The sequence below is a fragment of the Eleutherodactylus coqui genome, chromosome 2 (genome assembly GCF_035609145.1).
Source record: "Eleutherodactylus coqui strain aEleCoq1 chromosome 2, aEleCoq1.hap1, whole genome shotgun sequence".
Taxonomy (NCBI): Eukaryota; Metazoa; Chordata; class Amphibia; order Anura; family Eleutherodactylidae; genus Eleutherodactylus; species Eleutherodactylus coqui.
In genome coordinates, this window is record NC_089838.1 from 284,727,020 (window position 1) to 284,744,445 (window position 17,426).

General features: G+C 45.7%; 1 protein-coding gene across 1 annotated transcript; it reads left to right on the top strand.

The window, feature by feature from the left end:
- Positions 1 to 66: 66 nt before the first annotated feature.
- USP39 (ubiquitin specific peptidase 39) lies at positions 67 to 15,779 on the top strand. The gene is made up of 13 exons (XM_066593121.1): positions 67 to 197; positions 2,199 to 2,274; positions 2,352 to 2,446; positions 2,537 to 2,673; positions 4,357 to 4,509; positions 6,029 to 6,254; positions 7,148 to 7,222; positions 10,902 to 10,969; positions 12,158 to 12,346; positions 12,788 to 12,930; positions 13,365 to 13,500; positions 14,750 to 14,836; positions 15,100 to 15,779. The coding sequence occupies exons 1-13, from the start codon at positions 140 to 142 to the stop codon at positions 15,145 to 15,147; spliced, it is 1,491 nt and encodes a 496-aa protein (XP_066449218.1). The 5' UTR covers positions 67 to 139; the 3' UTR covers positions 15,148 to 15,779.
- Positions 15,780 to 17,426: the final 1,647 nt, after the last annotated feature.

Sequence of the window (17,426 nt, forward strand, 5' to 3'; positions counted from 1 at the left end):
CCAATCAGCGTCCAGAACATGTCTGCGTTTCAGACCTCGTTGTCGTTCTGTATGGCCCTATCGTTTTCGCCATGTGCCAGGGGGGCGGGACTTCTGGTGGGTTCGAGGCTCGGGACGCAGCTGTGGCTGTAGCAGAAGGATGAACGTGGAGAAACGGCTTAAACGGGAAGCGGAGGAGAATGTGGAGGAGGAGGCAGGTGTGTGCGGGTCACCGGGAGCTCTGCAGTGTGCTACCATGCAGCTGTGCGCTACCGAGGAGAGCGGCCAATAAGCGTTCAGCTTTAGTTTTCTGAACGGTTCACTAAGTATGTAAGGCGGCCTGTGATTGGTTGCTATGGGGAGCCTGTTTATCATGGCCGCTTCCACTGTGACTCCTTATGGGGGTCCAAGAGGAGGGGTAACTTACTATTGGCTTTGCTGTACATGGACGGCAGTGATTGTAGGCATGCTTCTCACTTGTAGTCCTAGTCTGAGAATACACAATGGCAGCCATCATACAACCTGCTGCTATGCTCCTTCTATGTGATTGCACTACAGCGCCCCCCCAGCACAGACCGGGGTACATGATCAGCTGACGAATGAACAAACGCTCATTCATCGGCTGATCGTGTCATCTAGGTGAGCATACGAAAGGTTAATGGTGGGCTGCACATCTCTGGCTTTAAGGCCGGCTTCACATGAGCGTAAGCTCAATTCTGCATGTCTTAGCACAATGTCTTTACGCTAAGGATGAGGCCTTTTTGTGTGCGGATCGGCTGTACTTTTTCTGCCTGCAGGGCATGTCTGTTTGTGCACGGCATACAGACTCGTTAATTGAAATGGCTAATTCGTCTAATGAGTTCCGCAGTGTTTCATGCATCTCCTCACATTTGCGCATCCCAGTTGACTTCTATGGGGACCATTTGGGGTGCAAAAATGTAGAGCGTGTGCTATCTGCAAAATAATCACATGTGAACGAACACGGTGAAATCAATGGCTGCCATTCACTGCGTATTGCGCACGGAAATACGTTTGTGTGAAGCCGGCCTTAGGGCTCATGTCCACGGCGGGTTTGAATTGTGGAATCTACACGGGGTACCTGGTGGACTACTGGTGACCGTGGAAGAGCAGGACTGCGGACGATGGGATACGAATATGATGCCGGACTAGTGGTGATCGTAGAAGAACAGGACTGCGGACGATGGGATACGCATATGATGGCGGACTACTGGTGATTGTAGAAGACAGGGCTGCGGACGATGGGATACGCATATGATGGCGGACTACTGGTGACCGTGGAAGAACAGGACTGCGGACGATGGGATACGCATATGATGGCAGGCTACTGTTGACCGTGGAAGAACAGGACTGCGGCCGATGGGATACGCATATGATGGCGGACTACTGGTGACTGTAGAAGACAGGGCTGCAGACAATGGGATACGCATATGATGGCGGATTACTGGTGACCGTGGAAGACCAGTACTGCGGACGATGGGATACACATATGATGGCGGACTACTGGTGACCGTGGAAGACCAGTACTGCGGACAATGGGATACGCATATGATGGCGGACTACTGGTGACCGTGGAAGACCAGTACTGCGGACAATGGGATACGCATATGATGGCGGACTACTGGTGACCGTGGAAGACCAGTACTGCGGACAATGGGATACGCATATGATGGCGGACTACTGGTGACCGTGGAAGACCAGTACTGCGGACAATGGGATACGCATATGATGGCGGACTACTTATATTTCAGGCCACCACAGTAACAGAACAATAGGGGTCTGGACGACTTTCTTGAGCGTAACAATATTACATGTTATATCACTAATTACTTCAGAAGGGTCGGTGATCCGGAGATTATTCCAATTACCAGATTGGAGTCGGGAAGAAAAGGTTTTTTTTTCTCCCCTTTAAATGGGAAAAATTGGCTTCTACCTCTTTTTTTTTTTTTTTTATTACCTTTTTCTGGATCAACAGTGGAGGTGTGTGTGTGTGTGTGTGTGTGTTGGGGAAGGGGTGACAGGCTGACCTAGATGGACATATGTTTTTTTTTCAGCCCTGCATACTATATGACTGTACATTTATGTCTTTGGAGACTTCTCACACATCTGACCTATTAGAAGACCATTTTCATTGGATTTCCATAACATTTTAAGATCATTTGTACATAAAAAAAATTACCATTCTGCCCTAAATCTTTCAGTGGAAGCCAAGTACAGTCGTCACGAGCCTGAAGACCGGCGCAGCAGACATTGCCCGTACCTGGACACCATCAACAGGTCAGTGTAACGATGAGGTGGTAGGAAATATTCTAGACGGTTCCTGTAGTTTCTTTAATGCTGGTTTCTTCTTCCAGGAGCGTCCTGGATTTTGACTTTGAGAAGCTCTGCTCCATTTCCCTTTCCCACATTAATGTCTATGCCTGTCTGGTGTGCGGCAAATACTTCCAGGGTAAGTGGCCGGCTTGGATGATGAGTAACGGCACTGGAGGTAGGGTGGGGATACTTGACTCCCACATGTTCTCCTCTTCTCCATCCGCAGGTCGGGGGCTGAAGTCTCATGCCTACATCCACAGCGTTCAGTTTAGTCATCATGTGTTCCTCAATCTGCACACCCTGATGTTTTATTGTCTGCCCGATAACTACAAAATCATCGATTCATCCCTGGAAGACATTACGGTACGTTGCTACAATGTTAGGAAGTGGATTTAAAGGAAGTCTAAGGTTGGGTTCCCAAGGGACGGAAATCTCGCGGCTTGGCCGCACCGAAAAGCCATGAGATTTCCGCAGGAGAGCCGCAGCTTCAAAACCCATGGGTTTTGGAGCGGTTCGGCCACCGGCATTCTGTTGTGCCTTTCTCTCCCCATAGAGAGGAGTGAGGCCGCAACAGAAAAAAAAATTACATGTTGCGGTCGTCAATTCCGTGCCGCATCACCGGTTCTGCCCGGCTTTGTTGCGACAGATTGGCCACCCCGTGTGGATGAGATTTTTGCAAAATCTCTTACAAATGGCTGGCTAATTTCAGGATTAGGAGCCATGGGCGGATTTGCCGTACAGAATTTCCGTGGCAAATCCGACCCGTGTGAACCCAGCCTTAAGGGTCTATCCAGGTTACAAAGGGGTTGTCCCAGCAGAATAAGTTATGCCCTATTCATAGGATGTGGGATAATGTATCTGATGAGTGGGATCCAACAGCAGGGACTCTGTTATAAGAACAGGGGTCCAGAAGGTCCCTAAATGAATGAAGCAGTAGTCACATGTGCATCACTATTCCATTCATTTAAAAGGAATGCTGGAAATAGCTAAATGCAAGCACTCTATCTCCGGGAGTCTCAGTGAGAGGAATGGAGCAGCAGCGTGCATGTGCAACCACCCATTCATACAGGGCAATCTAGGACCCCCATTTTTGGGATCGGTGGGGATCATCCCAGGGGGTGATAGACTATCCCATTTCCTATGGATAAGGGATATCTTCTTTTGGTGGGGCAACCCCTTTAATTTGGGACAGCTAACAGGAAAAAAAGCAGGTGGGTGCTCTTGCAAACTTTTTAAGAGGCCTACATTTGCAAGAAATGGCACCCACTGTGTAAACTGAGTATACATTGTGTTTTGTTGGCTGAGTTGGACCATATGGCCACATCCATTGCACTTTATTATGTAAGGTGTTGTGGTTGCACCCACATATCACTGACAGATCCCACCCACATAGTCCCGGGCAGGATGGATCGTTGGCACAAAGGGCATCTTTCATGTGGGATCCTGAACAGCTCAGCAGTATATTGTACTGTTTTGGTCATTTTCATATAGTCCGCATATCCTTACTGAGACTCGGTGAACACACTGATTGCTGATATTTATGTTTTTCCATATGTGGCCACGGTACTGCCCAGGAGTCCCCAAGCCATAGGGTTGATTGATTTATATTTATTGCTTGGTAATACGACCATAGGTTGGGTACTCCCAGTCTGCTGATATTTGAAATTGTCCATGTTTTCATCAGTTAATGTTTTTCCTAAGGGAGTTCGATAACATTTTGCATCCAGCATAAGACGAGGACTACATAACCACATTTGGTTCGCTGTAAAATGTGTCATGACAATAACAAATCTTAAAAGGGGGTTTGCTTGATCTGTAAACAATCGAACAATGATTTTGACACCTGCATAGAATGAATGACGAACGAGAAGCGAACAAATTCTTGTTCGGCGCCCAATTATCAGCCTTGTTTCCACTGAAGGATTCGCATTCAAATTCGCACGATCCAACAATTTTTTTTGAACGCTAATTGTTGCATGTCAAAGGGCCCCAATCCTCCCACTTCTCAAGGTCTGTGCATCACACTGTCATACATTTATTCCTCAGTATGTATTGAAGCCAACATTCACTAAAGCTCAAATTAGCAATCTGGACAAACAAGCCAAGTTGTCTCGGGCCTATGATGGCACCACCTACCTACCAGGCATTGTGGGGCTCAATAACATCAAAGCTAATGACTACGCCAATGCTGTATTGCAGGTGAGTGCAAGAGAGTCTCGCATTCTTAGAGGGGGGGATCATGTTTGATTAACAAACATTTTGGGAGGGATTGCATAAATATGAAATCTCTCCTTGTGAAGGAAGAATTGCTAGTACTGCAGATCTGTCTAGGGGAGGACATATTCTCACTGATGTCTGGTCTAAGTCCATCAGCAGAGTTCAGGTCTGTATAGGGGAGGACATATTCTCACTGATGTCTGGTCGGAGTCTATCAGCAGAGTTCAGGTCTGTGTAGCGGAGGACATATCCTCACTGATGTCTGGTTGGAGTCCATCAGCAAAGCTCAGATCTGTATAAGGGGGGGGCATATCCTCACTGATGTCTGGTCTGAGTCCATCTGCAGAGTTCAGGTCTGTATTGGGGAGGACATATCCTCACTGATGTCTGGTCTGAGTCCATCAGCAGAGTTCAGGTCTGTATAGGGGAGGACATATTCTCACTGATGTCTGGTCTGAGTCCATCAGCAGAGTTCAGATCTGTCTAGGGGAGGACATATCCTCACTGATGTCTGGTCTGAGTCCATCAGCAAAGCTCAGATCTGTATAAGGGGGGGACATATCCTCACTGATGTCTGGTCTGAGTCCATCAGCATAGTTCAGGTCTGTATAGGGGAGGACATATTCTCACTGATGTCTGGTCTGAGTCCATCAGCAAAGCTCAGATCTGTATAAGGGGGGGGGGGGGGCATATTCTCACTGATGTCTGGTCTGAGTCCATCAGCAGAGTTCAGATCTGTCTAGGGGAGGACATATCCTCACTGATGTCTGGTCTGAGTCCATCAGCAAAGCTCAGATCTGTCTAGGGGAGGACATATCCTCACTGATGTCTGGTCTGAGTCCATTAGCAAAGCTCAGATCTGTATAAGGGGGGGACATATCCTCACTGATGTCTGGTCTGAGTCCATCTGCAGAGTTCAGGTCTGTATTGGGGAGGACATATCCTCACTGATGCCCGGTCTGAGTCCATCTGCATAGCTCAGGTCTGCATTTATTGTGTGCACTGTGCTGTTTCTGGTCATAGGGGCTCAGATGGTGCAGATTAGTAATATAGAGCAGTGACTCTTCAGCTGTTGGAAAACTACAACTCCAGTTCGTCAGGGCATGATTGGAGTTGTTGTAGTGTTGCAACAGTTTGAAAGCCAAGAACTCCAGATCAGAGGTCTAGAGTTGTCAAAGGAAAAGCAGCCTGTGTGGGTCTAATGACTGTCGTACGGCCTTTTTGTGGGAGAACCCCTTTAACTCTACAGGAGATACATTCATGTCCTGGAGGTTAGGGGTTTGTATGGAGGGGGATCGGATCTTATATCTTTTTTTCATCTTTTTTTTACTTATTCTATCGGCCGGGATTAAAAGCCAGCGCCATTATTTACCGAGCTTGGTTCTTAAGGGGTTAATAATCATAGGGTGCTTCGTTGTAACATTGCAGTGTACAATGTGCGGTGTTACATGCCAAGTCCTGTTTGCTCTTACCCATGTACATACTTGCATATCTCTTCTAGGCGTTATCCAATGTTCCCCCTCTGAGGAACTACTTCTTGGAGGAAGAGAATTACCGTGCAATTCAGCGCCCACCGGGAGATATAATGTTCCTCTTGGTACAGAGGTTCGGGGAGCTGATGCGTAAACTGTGGAACCCCAGAAACTTTAAGGCGCACGTTTCCCCACATGAGATGTTGCAGGCTGTGGTTCTGTGCAGTAAGAAGAACTTCCAGATCACGAAACAGGGTGAGATCGGAGCTCGGACGCAACGTCATTCGTATGTACAAATCATTGTAAAGTCCTCTGAAAGGGGGATTGCCTGCGAATATAATGAATGAAATGTTATAAAATAACAGAACGTCTATTCTCACCTGTCTAGTCCAGCACCCTGATGACAGAGGTCCCCGCCATATGTGCTTACTTTACCTACAGTGATGATGTGCCATAGATACACATCACTGCTGCAGCCAATCACCGGCCTCCGTAGTAATGCTAGTATGTGTGGCACAAGACTGATTGGCTGCAGCAGTCACGTGGATGTAGGTGATTTAATTAACAATCGGGGTATGTCTAATCGCTACATAACTTTTCATCTTGTATGCGGCTGGCATCAGTGCCGCTACATTGCAAGAGGTTCTGCAGGCATTTGAATTAATTTTCAGGTTATCTGACCCCTGATTACTTTTGAAACTTCCAGGGTCTTTTGAACTGTTGGAGGATAGATTAGAGGTTGCTTCTTCCCTTCCTTGTGTGCCATGTTTTAGGGATAGATCCTCTACAGGGACTTAATAGGCTGTTTTTCACTTTTGTCCATTCACTTTGAAACTTCCTCTAGGGTCCCCATACACATGAGAATATAGTTGTCTAAACCAGCCGATAATGACGGGTCCAGAGGACTCCGATTTGAAGGATCGGGAACATTGAATGTTAATGCATGATCCTTTTGTTCTCTGGGAGATAAGCTAGCTGTTGGCTGCTGCTTACTTCCCTTAAACACATGAACGTTTTGGGTATAATTAGTGTTCCTGTGTATGGGGAAGCTGGGGAAATGTTGTGATTATGTCCATAGCTGTTAATGTCTAGAACTTCCTTTAGATTCAGCAGTTTGCACAACTCGTTACCTTTTGTGTGTTTTCTAGGTGATGGTGTTGATTTTCTTTCCTGGTTCCTAAATGCTTTAAGCTCGGCTCTTGGTGGCAACAAGAAAAAGAAAAGTAAGTAATAGTTCGTGTACATGCAGAGAGGAATGATGGAGATGTCGTAAAGGGAGTAGAATCTGGCTGGCTACACTACAACCCTTCTTGGGGGTTTCAATTAATGTCTATGAAAGTTCTTATTTTCTGGATACTGAATAAATCCTCCTATTGTTTGGGTCCATCCCGGACCTGAAGGGATCCTTTGGCAATCCATATGTGCTGCTTGTTACTAGTCTCCACTTCTGGTTCAGTGCAGGTCTGGGGTGATTCATTACAACCGCTGTATGACGCCAGTGTGATACCCATTATTGATTTGTAGGTTTAGTGGTTCCCCGAAAATTCTTGCAAAAAATATATATACACTCATTGGAAAAATGAAAATTCCTTCCCCTATAAGGAGTTGTTGGAATCAAATGAAACTTTCTCAGTACGACTTTCCCGCTGATACAAGTAAGTGATTACAATATCAGAGCAGAAGGAGAGTTTATTGTGGAAAACTGACCCCTTGAATTGAGGCCCTAGTACCCTGCTGTACCATTACTAGCTTGGATACAAGATGTGATACGGGTTGTGTACACTCGTAGACTAAGTTGGTGTCCCAGATGGTCCCATACATGTTCTTTGGATGATAAATCTGGCAGTTGGGCAGCAACAGAAGTGTGACAGTTGTGGGGACATTCCTGTGACCCCCTTGTGTGTGCGGCCGAGCATTATACTGCTAGGAAATGCCTCATGGAAGCCACCATGAGAGGAACACATGTGGCTGCAGGATGTCCTGAACATATCGCTGAGCTGTCATTGTCCCTCGTACCACTACTAGGGGGGACTGACTTTCGTATGCGATGGCCTCCTAGACCATCACACCAGCAGGGGGCAGTGTGTCACTTCACAGCAAAGGCAGGATTGAGGCGCTCACCCCAAGGTCTTCAGACACTAACACGGCCATCATCAATGCCCAAACTAAACCTGGATTCATCGCTGAAGAGAACCTGGGCCCACTCTGTAGCATCCAGTTTCGTCATTCACAACACCACTGCAAATAGAGGCAATGGTGGTTGGGTGTCAAAAGCAGTACAAGTAATGGGCTCCGTGAAACCAAATGTCCTTCAGCCAAGCACCTGGGAACGATGGCGCCACCTGTGTCTGGATGGCGGACAACGAAACAGTAAAGGCCCTTTTAGACACAACGATTATCGCTCAAAAGCCATCTTTTGAGCGATAATCGTTGTGTCTGAACATGCTGCCTACATGTACTGTTCGTTCATCGCTGATTTTTAGCAAGCTAGGAATCACCAATGAACCTTATCAGCGCTGTGCGCTAAGTTCTCCGCGGGATACCAGCTAATAGCATTCTTTCAGCTGGTATGCCGCACGAAGCTCTCAGCAATAGCTCTCAGAAAAAAGCAGCTCCTGCTGTTCTCGGCACTATCAGCTCAACGGGACACCAGCTGAAAGCTCCGAGAACAAAGCAGCTGTTTGCATATACAAAACAGCTGCTGTTCTTGGAGCTGTCAGTATTATCCTGCTCCGCCTGCATTTAACTATTAAGTAGCTACTTAATAGTTTATGCAAAGATGATCGCTCAAAACTGTCTCTCAAACTGTCATTTGAGCGATCATCTTTTAGTGTAAATGGACCTTTTAGATTGTCAGACAATCCTCTCTACTGGTGGTCTGTTGAGTGTTTGTGTTCCCTCACACATCCACTGGTCCTTCCAGTCTGGTCAGAACGGCCGGTGGAGGACAATTCATCGATACGACCATCCAGCTTCTCACATCCCAATAATGCGCCCCTCTCAGACTCTGGTAACGGGTGAAATCTCTTCTCTGCGTCATAGAGGCGTCTAGTGGTTAACAAGCTCTACACAAGCGAAAGAAGAGGTCACCACACACAAGGAGCCTCTGAGAGCCTCTTATAGGCCAAGGGGGAACCACTTTTAGGGCCTCGGGTGACGATACTGTTCATCTAATCATTTGTATATCTGTCTGAGATGGAACGTCATGCCGGGTTTACAACAAAACGACAACTAGGTGCTTGGTTTATTTGTGTATTTGTACACAGAGTGTATATGATCCACATTTTCCAAAGTAGTATTTTATGACCCGCATCACAGTAAATGCTCTACTAGGTCTAATGGCTGATGACATAGATGGCTGCTGATGGGGCTGATAACTCTGTTACGTCTTACTTCCCCTCCTGCGGTGTCTCGGATCACGCTCTCCTCCGCCATCACTTTCCTTTTCTTCATATTACCTAGGTGCTTAGTACTCCGTCCTGAGACGTCCTGCTGCTACTCATTCGCTGCCCACTGGGACACGACCACTTTAACACACTTCACGGCCTTTCAGACAGCAGGTTACTTACAAACGGACAAATGACCGCTAAAGAACATTACTCTGATGTTTCCTTCAGCGCCGCCGATCAATCCCTTATTTAACCGGTCGACGTCCTGCGAGGAGTACGCTCCTCATGAGCCGCGGGTAGTTTCCACGTAATGATGAGCGTCCTCCTCGTCACGCTGATCGTACGCTCTGCTGCTATGCCTGCGTGACCAGGCGCGGTTGTAATAAACCGCTGCAGCTCCGTTCTCACAGCGAGATCAGGGGAAGCGATGATTTCTGATGTTTAACTCTTTAAATGCTGCAGGCAACATTGATTGTTGCATTTGAAGTGAGAGACTAATGTTCCTTTTATATGGGCAGATAATAATCTGCCCGTGCTAACCACGTGCTTGTCCTCGCTGTGTACACGGGCAAATTATCTGTTCTGTTCTATGGGTTCAACCGATCATCAATATAATCGTTCGTCCCTGTACGGATGTCTTTGATCGGCTGCACATCTCCTTGTTTGCATTTTTCGGTCAGCGGATGAACAAACTGTTTCACCAGCTGGCTGATCAACGGGTCATCAATATCAGATCGTGGGGGTGCGCTGGTCAGCTGTTTGAAGAGTCCACTTCAGTGCATACCGTGCACAGCGCTGTACGTTTTGTAATGGCTGTGCCTGCTATAGCATCTCGCTCCTGTTCACTAGAATGGGACTGAGCTGTTCTTGAGCCATGCGAGTGATGAACATGACGTCACGCGCCCGAGAAGAGGCCACGGCACGCGCCCAAATACTGCGACTGCTTCAATCAGCTGAATGCCATGGGTCCTGAGCAGTGAACCCCAACCTGTCAGACCATGATGGCCTATTGTGAGGATCGGTCAATGTCTTGGTCCCGGAAAACGCCTTTTAAATTCAAGTATTCTGTGTACACGCGCCAAAAGTTAGGACAGCAGATAAAGAGCAGAGTTCGGGGGAGACGCTGCTTTCTGCTTCCACACCCCCATGAAAGGGATGTATGGTTGGAGTTCGGGGACAAGCAGTCTGTCAGTTAGTGGTGACGTTTGTCTTAGCGGCATCACTGATTGGAGGAGTGCCGCTAACTAGGCTTTTCTCCCCAAACGCCATCTACAGTTCCGTTTTACTCTGCATCCCTGAACCTTGTTTATAAGTTCTCCTTCCTGATGCATTATCACAGTGGCACGGAGCTGCAATTGCAGAAATGGGCATCAGACAAGATTGGCGCTATTTACGGAAGGCTACAACCTTGTCTTTCAGCTCCTTTAAATATCTAGGTGTGTCTTGTGTCTTTAGCATTACTTTTACTGATTTAATGGACTCCATTCTACTTACAATATAATTTTATTTCCAGCCATTGTAACAGAAGTATTCCAGGGATCAATGCGGATTTTTACGAAGAAATTGCCTCATCCTGATTTGGTAAGAGTTAAAAAAAAACTGAGCCCATACGATGAGAATTCTACGCCTGTATCCTTGACATGTAAGACAGAATCTAAAGGCTCGTTTACACGTAACGATTGTTGCTCAAAATTAATTGCAACTAACAAGCGTGCGCGAGAATTGTTCCGTTTAACGTGAAGCCTTCGTGCACTATTCGTTCGCTTTTTATTTGTCATTCCGTTTCCGCCTACATTAACATCATCGCTGGTTCGCTCACTTCCCGTTACGTCTGATCGCTCTCCGCTCAGTGTTTCACATAGAATGTGGGGCGCTGAGCAAGAAGGGAGCGATTCTCAATGATCTGCCTGGCTAAACATACTGCGTGAACAACTAGCGGTGACAACACTCTCTTGGGCGCCGGTTTAAACGAGTCATCCCATGTAAAGCATAGCAGTTTTATTTTCCTGGTTCTAAGGCTGCATGAGGGCTTGTTTTTCGTGGGATGAGTTGTATTTCTAATGGTATCCTATAAAGTGCCGTATAACATGCTGGAAGACGTTAAAGAGTTTATAAATTGACAACAGCGTTTAAAGGGTTAACGGCTACAATTAACGTGGATACTGATCATGGCTGTTGGCTATCAAAGATGGCTGATGCCCACTTTGTATGTAGCGGGTTTGGCTTCTGCGTATAAAATGGACTCCGAAGCCTTACGTGCGCCGTACATGTATAACACCCGGTGGGAAGGGGTTAAGGAGAAATAAAGATTCTGCATGAGAACAGTTTCCACAGGTCTGATCACTCCGAAGCACTCAAGAAATGGGAATGAAATGTTCCTGTTTACGTCCCCAGACATTGTTTGCTTTGCACTTGAGAATTTTTGCCTCTTGCCCAATTATATTTGTCCTTTATCGGGGTTGTGCCATCAGGACCGTCACTTCCTGTATGCTTTCTTAGGGCACATGGGAACCTCAGAGACTATAGCCCCATCCCTCTATGAGCCAGAATGGAGAGCTGCTAACGTGAACAGGCCGTAATCTCACTGGCCTCAATGCTTTACTGCCATTACCCTTCATCGGAGCAGTCTGCCAGGCTAGGAGAATATCAGCTGCTTGCTGGGGGTCCCATGATCCAGAACCATAGTGGTCACCAGGTGACTCCCATAGTAAATGGGATGGCTGTGATTCGACAGCCCATGTAGGTTACAAAACTGTCTTCTGTCTGCAGCCATCAGAGGAGAAGGAGGCGCTACTCGAAAATGAAGAGTACCAGGAGAAAATGTTGGAGTCCCCCTTTATGTACCTGACGCTGGACCTCCCCACTGCCCCCCTCTACAAGGATGAGAAGGAGCAGCTCATCATCCCCCAAGTCCCACTCTTCAGTATCCTGGCCAAGTTCAATGGCATCACAGAAAAGGTACCGCCACAAATGCCAACCCATTTGTAGTGTTACTATATATAATTTATACCCATCTCTGTACAGCTGACATAATGACACGACACCACAAGGTATGTAAAGGGGTTGTCCCAATGTATTCACTTACTTTCTATCCACATAAGTGTCAGATCACAAGAACGGGGGTCCAGTGCCCCCTGTATGTTGCCGAGCATGACCACTGCTGCTTCATTTGTCTTTGTTGTACCGCTGGAGATTAAGACCTGTACTCTGCTTGTCTTCAGCGGTCCTCATAGAGATAAATAGACCCCCCCTCCCTACATACCGGAGAACCATCCAATGACGTACAAACCTTACGCATTTATCCATGTTCAATATTTCTGCACCCACTACCTGTGAATGTTTTCTTCTGATGCCTGAATCCTTTAGAAGGCCACTTAGTAGCTGCGCTTACCATTACAGGAGTACAAGACCTACAAGGAGAACTTCCTGAAGCGTTTCCAGCTGACCAAGTTGCCTCCATACTTGATATTCTGTATAAAGCGTTTTACCAAGAACAACTTTTTCGTGGAGAAAAACCCAACTATTGTCAATTTTCCCATCACGTGAGTAAATGGCACCTTATTGGGACGCTGTCTTACTGTAGTGCTGCGCTACTTGTGTGCTAGTTTCTGGATTTATATTGATTTAGTATTGACTAAGTAATCCATGCTGAGTACTCATTCATTGTGGTCTTCACTTGCACAATGACTGGTGGGCTCAGATTCATTACCCCAGATATACAGTATATAAGCACCAAAACCACAGGTGCATCCTACTACATTGATGATCCACAGTGAGTGGGGACATTGCTCATGTAGCTTGCTAATCATAATATATATATATATATTACACCCATATTATGCGAGCAATGTGAGGAATGTCTCCATTCACTCCACTCACTTTGGATCATCAATGTCGTAGGATGCATCTGTGGTTTTAGTGCTTCTTGAGGTGGATTTTTCATGGCACACCATGTCTTCTCCATCGTTTCCTCTAGGAATGTGGATCTACGTGAGTATCTGGCCGAAGAATATCAGACTATGCACAAGAACACGACGTATGATCTTATAGCAAACATAGTGCATGATGGGAAACCCAATGAAGGCTCATACCGTATCCATGTTCTCCACCATGTGAGTATACTATGGCTTCCACTCCCATAGCGCTGTATTGTTGTCACCATTTATTAATGACTCCATCAGCATTACATCTTAAGGTTGGGGGCTACATTTAAGCTCCATTTACACGCAAAGATGATCACTCAAAATTCGTTCAGAAGATAGGGAGAATGACAGTTTGAGCGATCATTTTGCATAAGCTACTAATGGGCACGAAAGCCAATTAGTAGCTTGTTAGCTTCATTTGCATGTTAATGAGCCTCCCTGAGCTGTATGCAGAGAACTGTAGGTGATCTGTTATCTGCATACAGACCCTTTGTTCTGCCATGGGACTGGAGCTGAATACAATGTTATCAGCGCTCCTGTGGAGAATCACTCTGTAGTTTCCATGTAAAAACATTAAGTTGCACCGTTTGCATAGTGTTGTGCATCTGAACTTACAATGGGGAAAGCACAACTTTCTGATAGTTTTGCATGTGCAACATGGGCACACAAGACCAAAACTAGCAGTTTTAGCCCTACTTTTAGGCTCTGCTCACAATGCCCATTTATTGGCGGAAGCTAAAAGAGAAGAGTGTTTTCGACTCCTATGGCATTGAAATCCTTGGCACATATATCTCTGACAGAAGACTCTTATGTAATGTGCGCAAAGGCTTAGGCTGCAAACAGTGCTGATCTTAGGCTAGATGATACCCTAATTTTTGTTGGTGCCCCACCCACGTAATAATAAAAAAAAAGGTTTATATATATATATAATCTAGCACCGATAGGTAGTCTGCCTGAATACTACTTGTGCAGAAAACAGCAGCATATCCACACCAGAACAGCTTGGTGAATAAATACAGCTCCAAAACTAGGTGATTGTGTTGTGGCAGCATTGATGGGCTGATGGCTGCGCTTATGAACATCCGAGGGGAAGAGACTGAGCCAGGAGGAGGAGGATTCCGATAGCTCCACAACATGCTGCCGAATAAAGATAGATCATCTGGTTGGGTGGACCTAAGGGGGAAGATCAACCCCAGCCTAACAGGGATTTGAACCCCTTTCCTGGATTCAAGGCCTGAGTCCTCTAACAGTGTTGGTTGGGTGCAGAGCGCTCCACTTCAACCACCCACTAATTCCTCCAGCAGAGGGAAGACAGGAGTGGCATATATAATTACTTAGTTGTCATGTTCTATCCACGTTCCACTTGATGTGTCAATTTGATGTCATAAATGTCTGATTGGTGGAAATCTCTTTAACAGTCTACATTATCTGTGTCTAGGGCACCGGGAAATGGTATGAACTGCAAGACTTGCAGGTAACAGATATCCTACCCCAGATGATCACGCTATCAGAAGCTTATATTCAGGTATGTGGTTTTCGTCTTCATGCACTGACACTTCAGTGACCTCCTTTACTTCTGAAGTAAATGAACTCCTTGAAGTATCTGAAGTGATTCAAGGAATCTGCACTCCAGTCTGAGATGTTGGAGTGTTGTGCTTTATATCGATGGTGCAACGTCATTTCTTCACTAGCACAGAACATACGTCTAGTCAGAACTCGGACCATTATTAGGTAATAATAAGTATTATTCGACAACTCGGTTAATGATTATTCATTTGTCCCCAAAAGATCTGGAAGAGACGTGAGGACGGTGAACAGAACCAGGAGGGAGCCTGAAACGTATACACAAATCTACCTTGCAACTAGGGAGGTAAAAAGAAGAGACATTAAGGGCGCTGGTACAGCTGCCCGCTCCCCTCACTTGGCCACCTCTCTACTGCTGCCATAGAATTGAAGATAAAACAGAACCACAGTTCAGTGCTGGTCCTGGCTGCCGTCTTCTTCTATTTCACCTAGGAGCCAGGATAGAAGTGCTGGAGGCATTATAAATGTAGACCTCTACCCCTTTATCCCAATGGATGTGGCAACTGTGGACCTACATGAGACCCCTATGATTAAAAAGTTGTCCCCCAGCGGTTGCATAACTTATTACCGAGCAGCGGCCTCAACATATCCAGGCCACTGCCCAGTTATTGGTGTCATGGGTGTGATGCTATTCATCAGGGAGGCTGGAGATTTCCCTAATTAATAGTCAGGACACCCTTGTATACAGCCCAAATCTTCTATGTTAATGAGCTGATAGGGAAAAAAACTGCCGTCCCTACTTTCCCACCCGTCAGAAGACCTGACGTAATTCCTGCACTGTGTGACTGTATATTTTTATATCAGATGTCTAGAAGATGAACTGTTCATATGATATTGGTTTTTTTGTGTGTGTATTGAAAAATAAACCCTGTTTTCTTCAAGTCTTATTTGTGTGATCCCTCGACTGTTGCTCGGTGTCAGACTATTAATTAGTGACTTACATTTTCTCGAAACCATCTGCACCCATAGTAGATAGTAGTCATATACAGTGAGATCCTTTAATTCAGCACTTGTTTCTAGCACACAACTCCAATATATTGTGGATTTTCACAGCATCGAAAATGTAGGACTGTGCAAAGAGAACCATTTAGGGACCTTTCACAAAGGCTGGAATTTGTCTGCAATATGCGACGGAACCTGCTGCTGCGGAATTCTGCACCAATACCCGCATGTCTAAATGCTAATTGTGATGCAGAATTGAAAACTGCTTAATTTTGTAACAAGATTCTGGAAATATAGGCCGACTAAACAGCCACAGGCCCCTTAAGTGGTGGTTCCATTCTCAGTTTGACCCCTAGGGAGTTGCCTGGCACACTACCTGGGGTGAGCCTCACAAGTTGCTCCTCAGGCTCTTTCCCTCTTCCTCTCCCCTTTTTTTCCCTCTTCTTTCTTTCTTTTTACTTTCCTTAATGCGAGAAGAGTCTTCTCACGGGATGGGAATGCGGGCATTGTTACGCCGTTCACACGCCACTGTGTGGATTGTGATGGCTTGTTCTTTGCAGATGCCCCTTAACCCCTTAAGGACACGGCCTATTTTGGCGTTGAGGACCAAGCGATTTTTGGTATTTTTCCATCTCCTCCATCTCCATTTTTCAAAAGCCATAACTTTTTTATTTTTCTGTGGACGCGGCCGTATAAGGGCTTGTTTTTTGCGTGGCGAGCTGGAGTTTTTATCGGTGCCACTTTTGGGTACATAGACAATATCGTAAAACTTTTTTTTTTTTTTTTTTATGATAACGGAGAGAAAACGCATCAATTCTGCCATAGATTTTTTTTTACAGCGTTAATCATGCAGCATACATGACACTAAATTTTTTCTGCGGGTCGGTACGGTTACAATGATACCAAAATTCTTATATTTTTTTTTAGGTTTTTACACACTTTTGCAATAAAAACCCTTTTTTTGGAAATCTTTTTTTTTTTCTCTATAGCTGCATTCAAAGTCCTGTAACTTTTTTATTTTTCTATGTACGGAGCTCTATAAGGGCGAGACGAGCTGTAGTTTTTGTTGGTTCCATTTTGGGGAATGTACGGCTTTTTTAATCACTTTTATTGCATTTTTTGGGAGGCAAAATGCTAAAAATTAGCATTTTGCCTCTGTTTTTTAGCGTTTCCTTTTTGCCGTACAAAATAAAGTGTGTTCAACTTTTTGTACACGTCGTTACGGACGCGTCAATACCCAATATGTGGGGTTTTAATTTTTTTTACCTTTTTTTTATGCTAATATTAGAAAAAGCATAAAAAAAGGTTGTTTTTTTTTGTTTTTTTTTACATTTTTGTTTTCTTTTACACTATTTGAGTCCCTCTGAGGGACTTGCAGCACTATGCCTATGATCGCTGTCATAAGGCATGGCAGAGCTACTGCTCTGCCATGCCTTATCGCTTATACAGCGATCATAGGCAATACAGGACGCCAGTGTCTGGCGTCCTGTTGCCATGGTGACAGGCCGGGCTCTCGCGATGACATCGTGAGTGCCGGCTGGAGACACAGAGGGAGTGCGGTCCCTCTGTGAACTCTTTCCCTGCCGCGA

Coding starts and splice junctions, on each gene's coding strand:
- USP39 (XM_066593121.1), top strand. CDS start 140: ATGAACGTGGAGAAACGGCTTAAACGGGAAGCGGAGGAGAATGTGGAG. Junction 2,275..2,351: donor TACCTGGACACCATCAACAG/GTCAGTGTAACG, acceptor TTCTTCTTCCAG/GAGCGTCCTGGATTTTGACT. Junction 2,447..2,536: donor GTGCGGCAAATACTTCCAGG/GTAAGTGGCCGG, acceptor CTCCATCCGCAG/GTCGGGGGCTGAAGTCTCAT.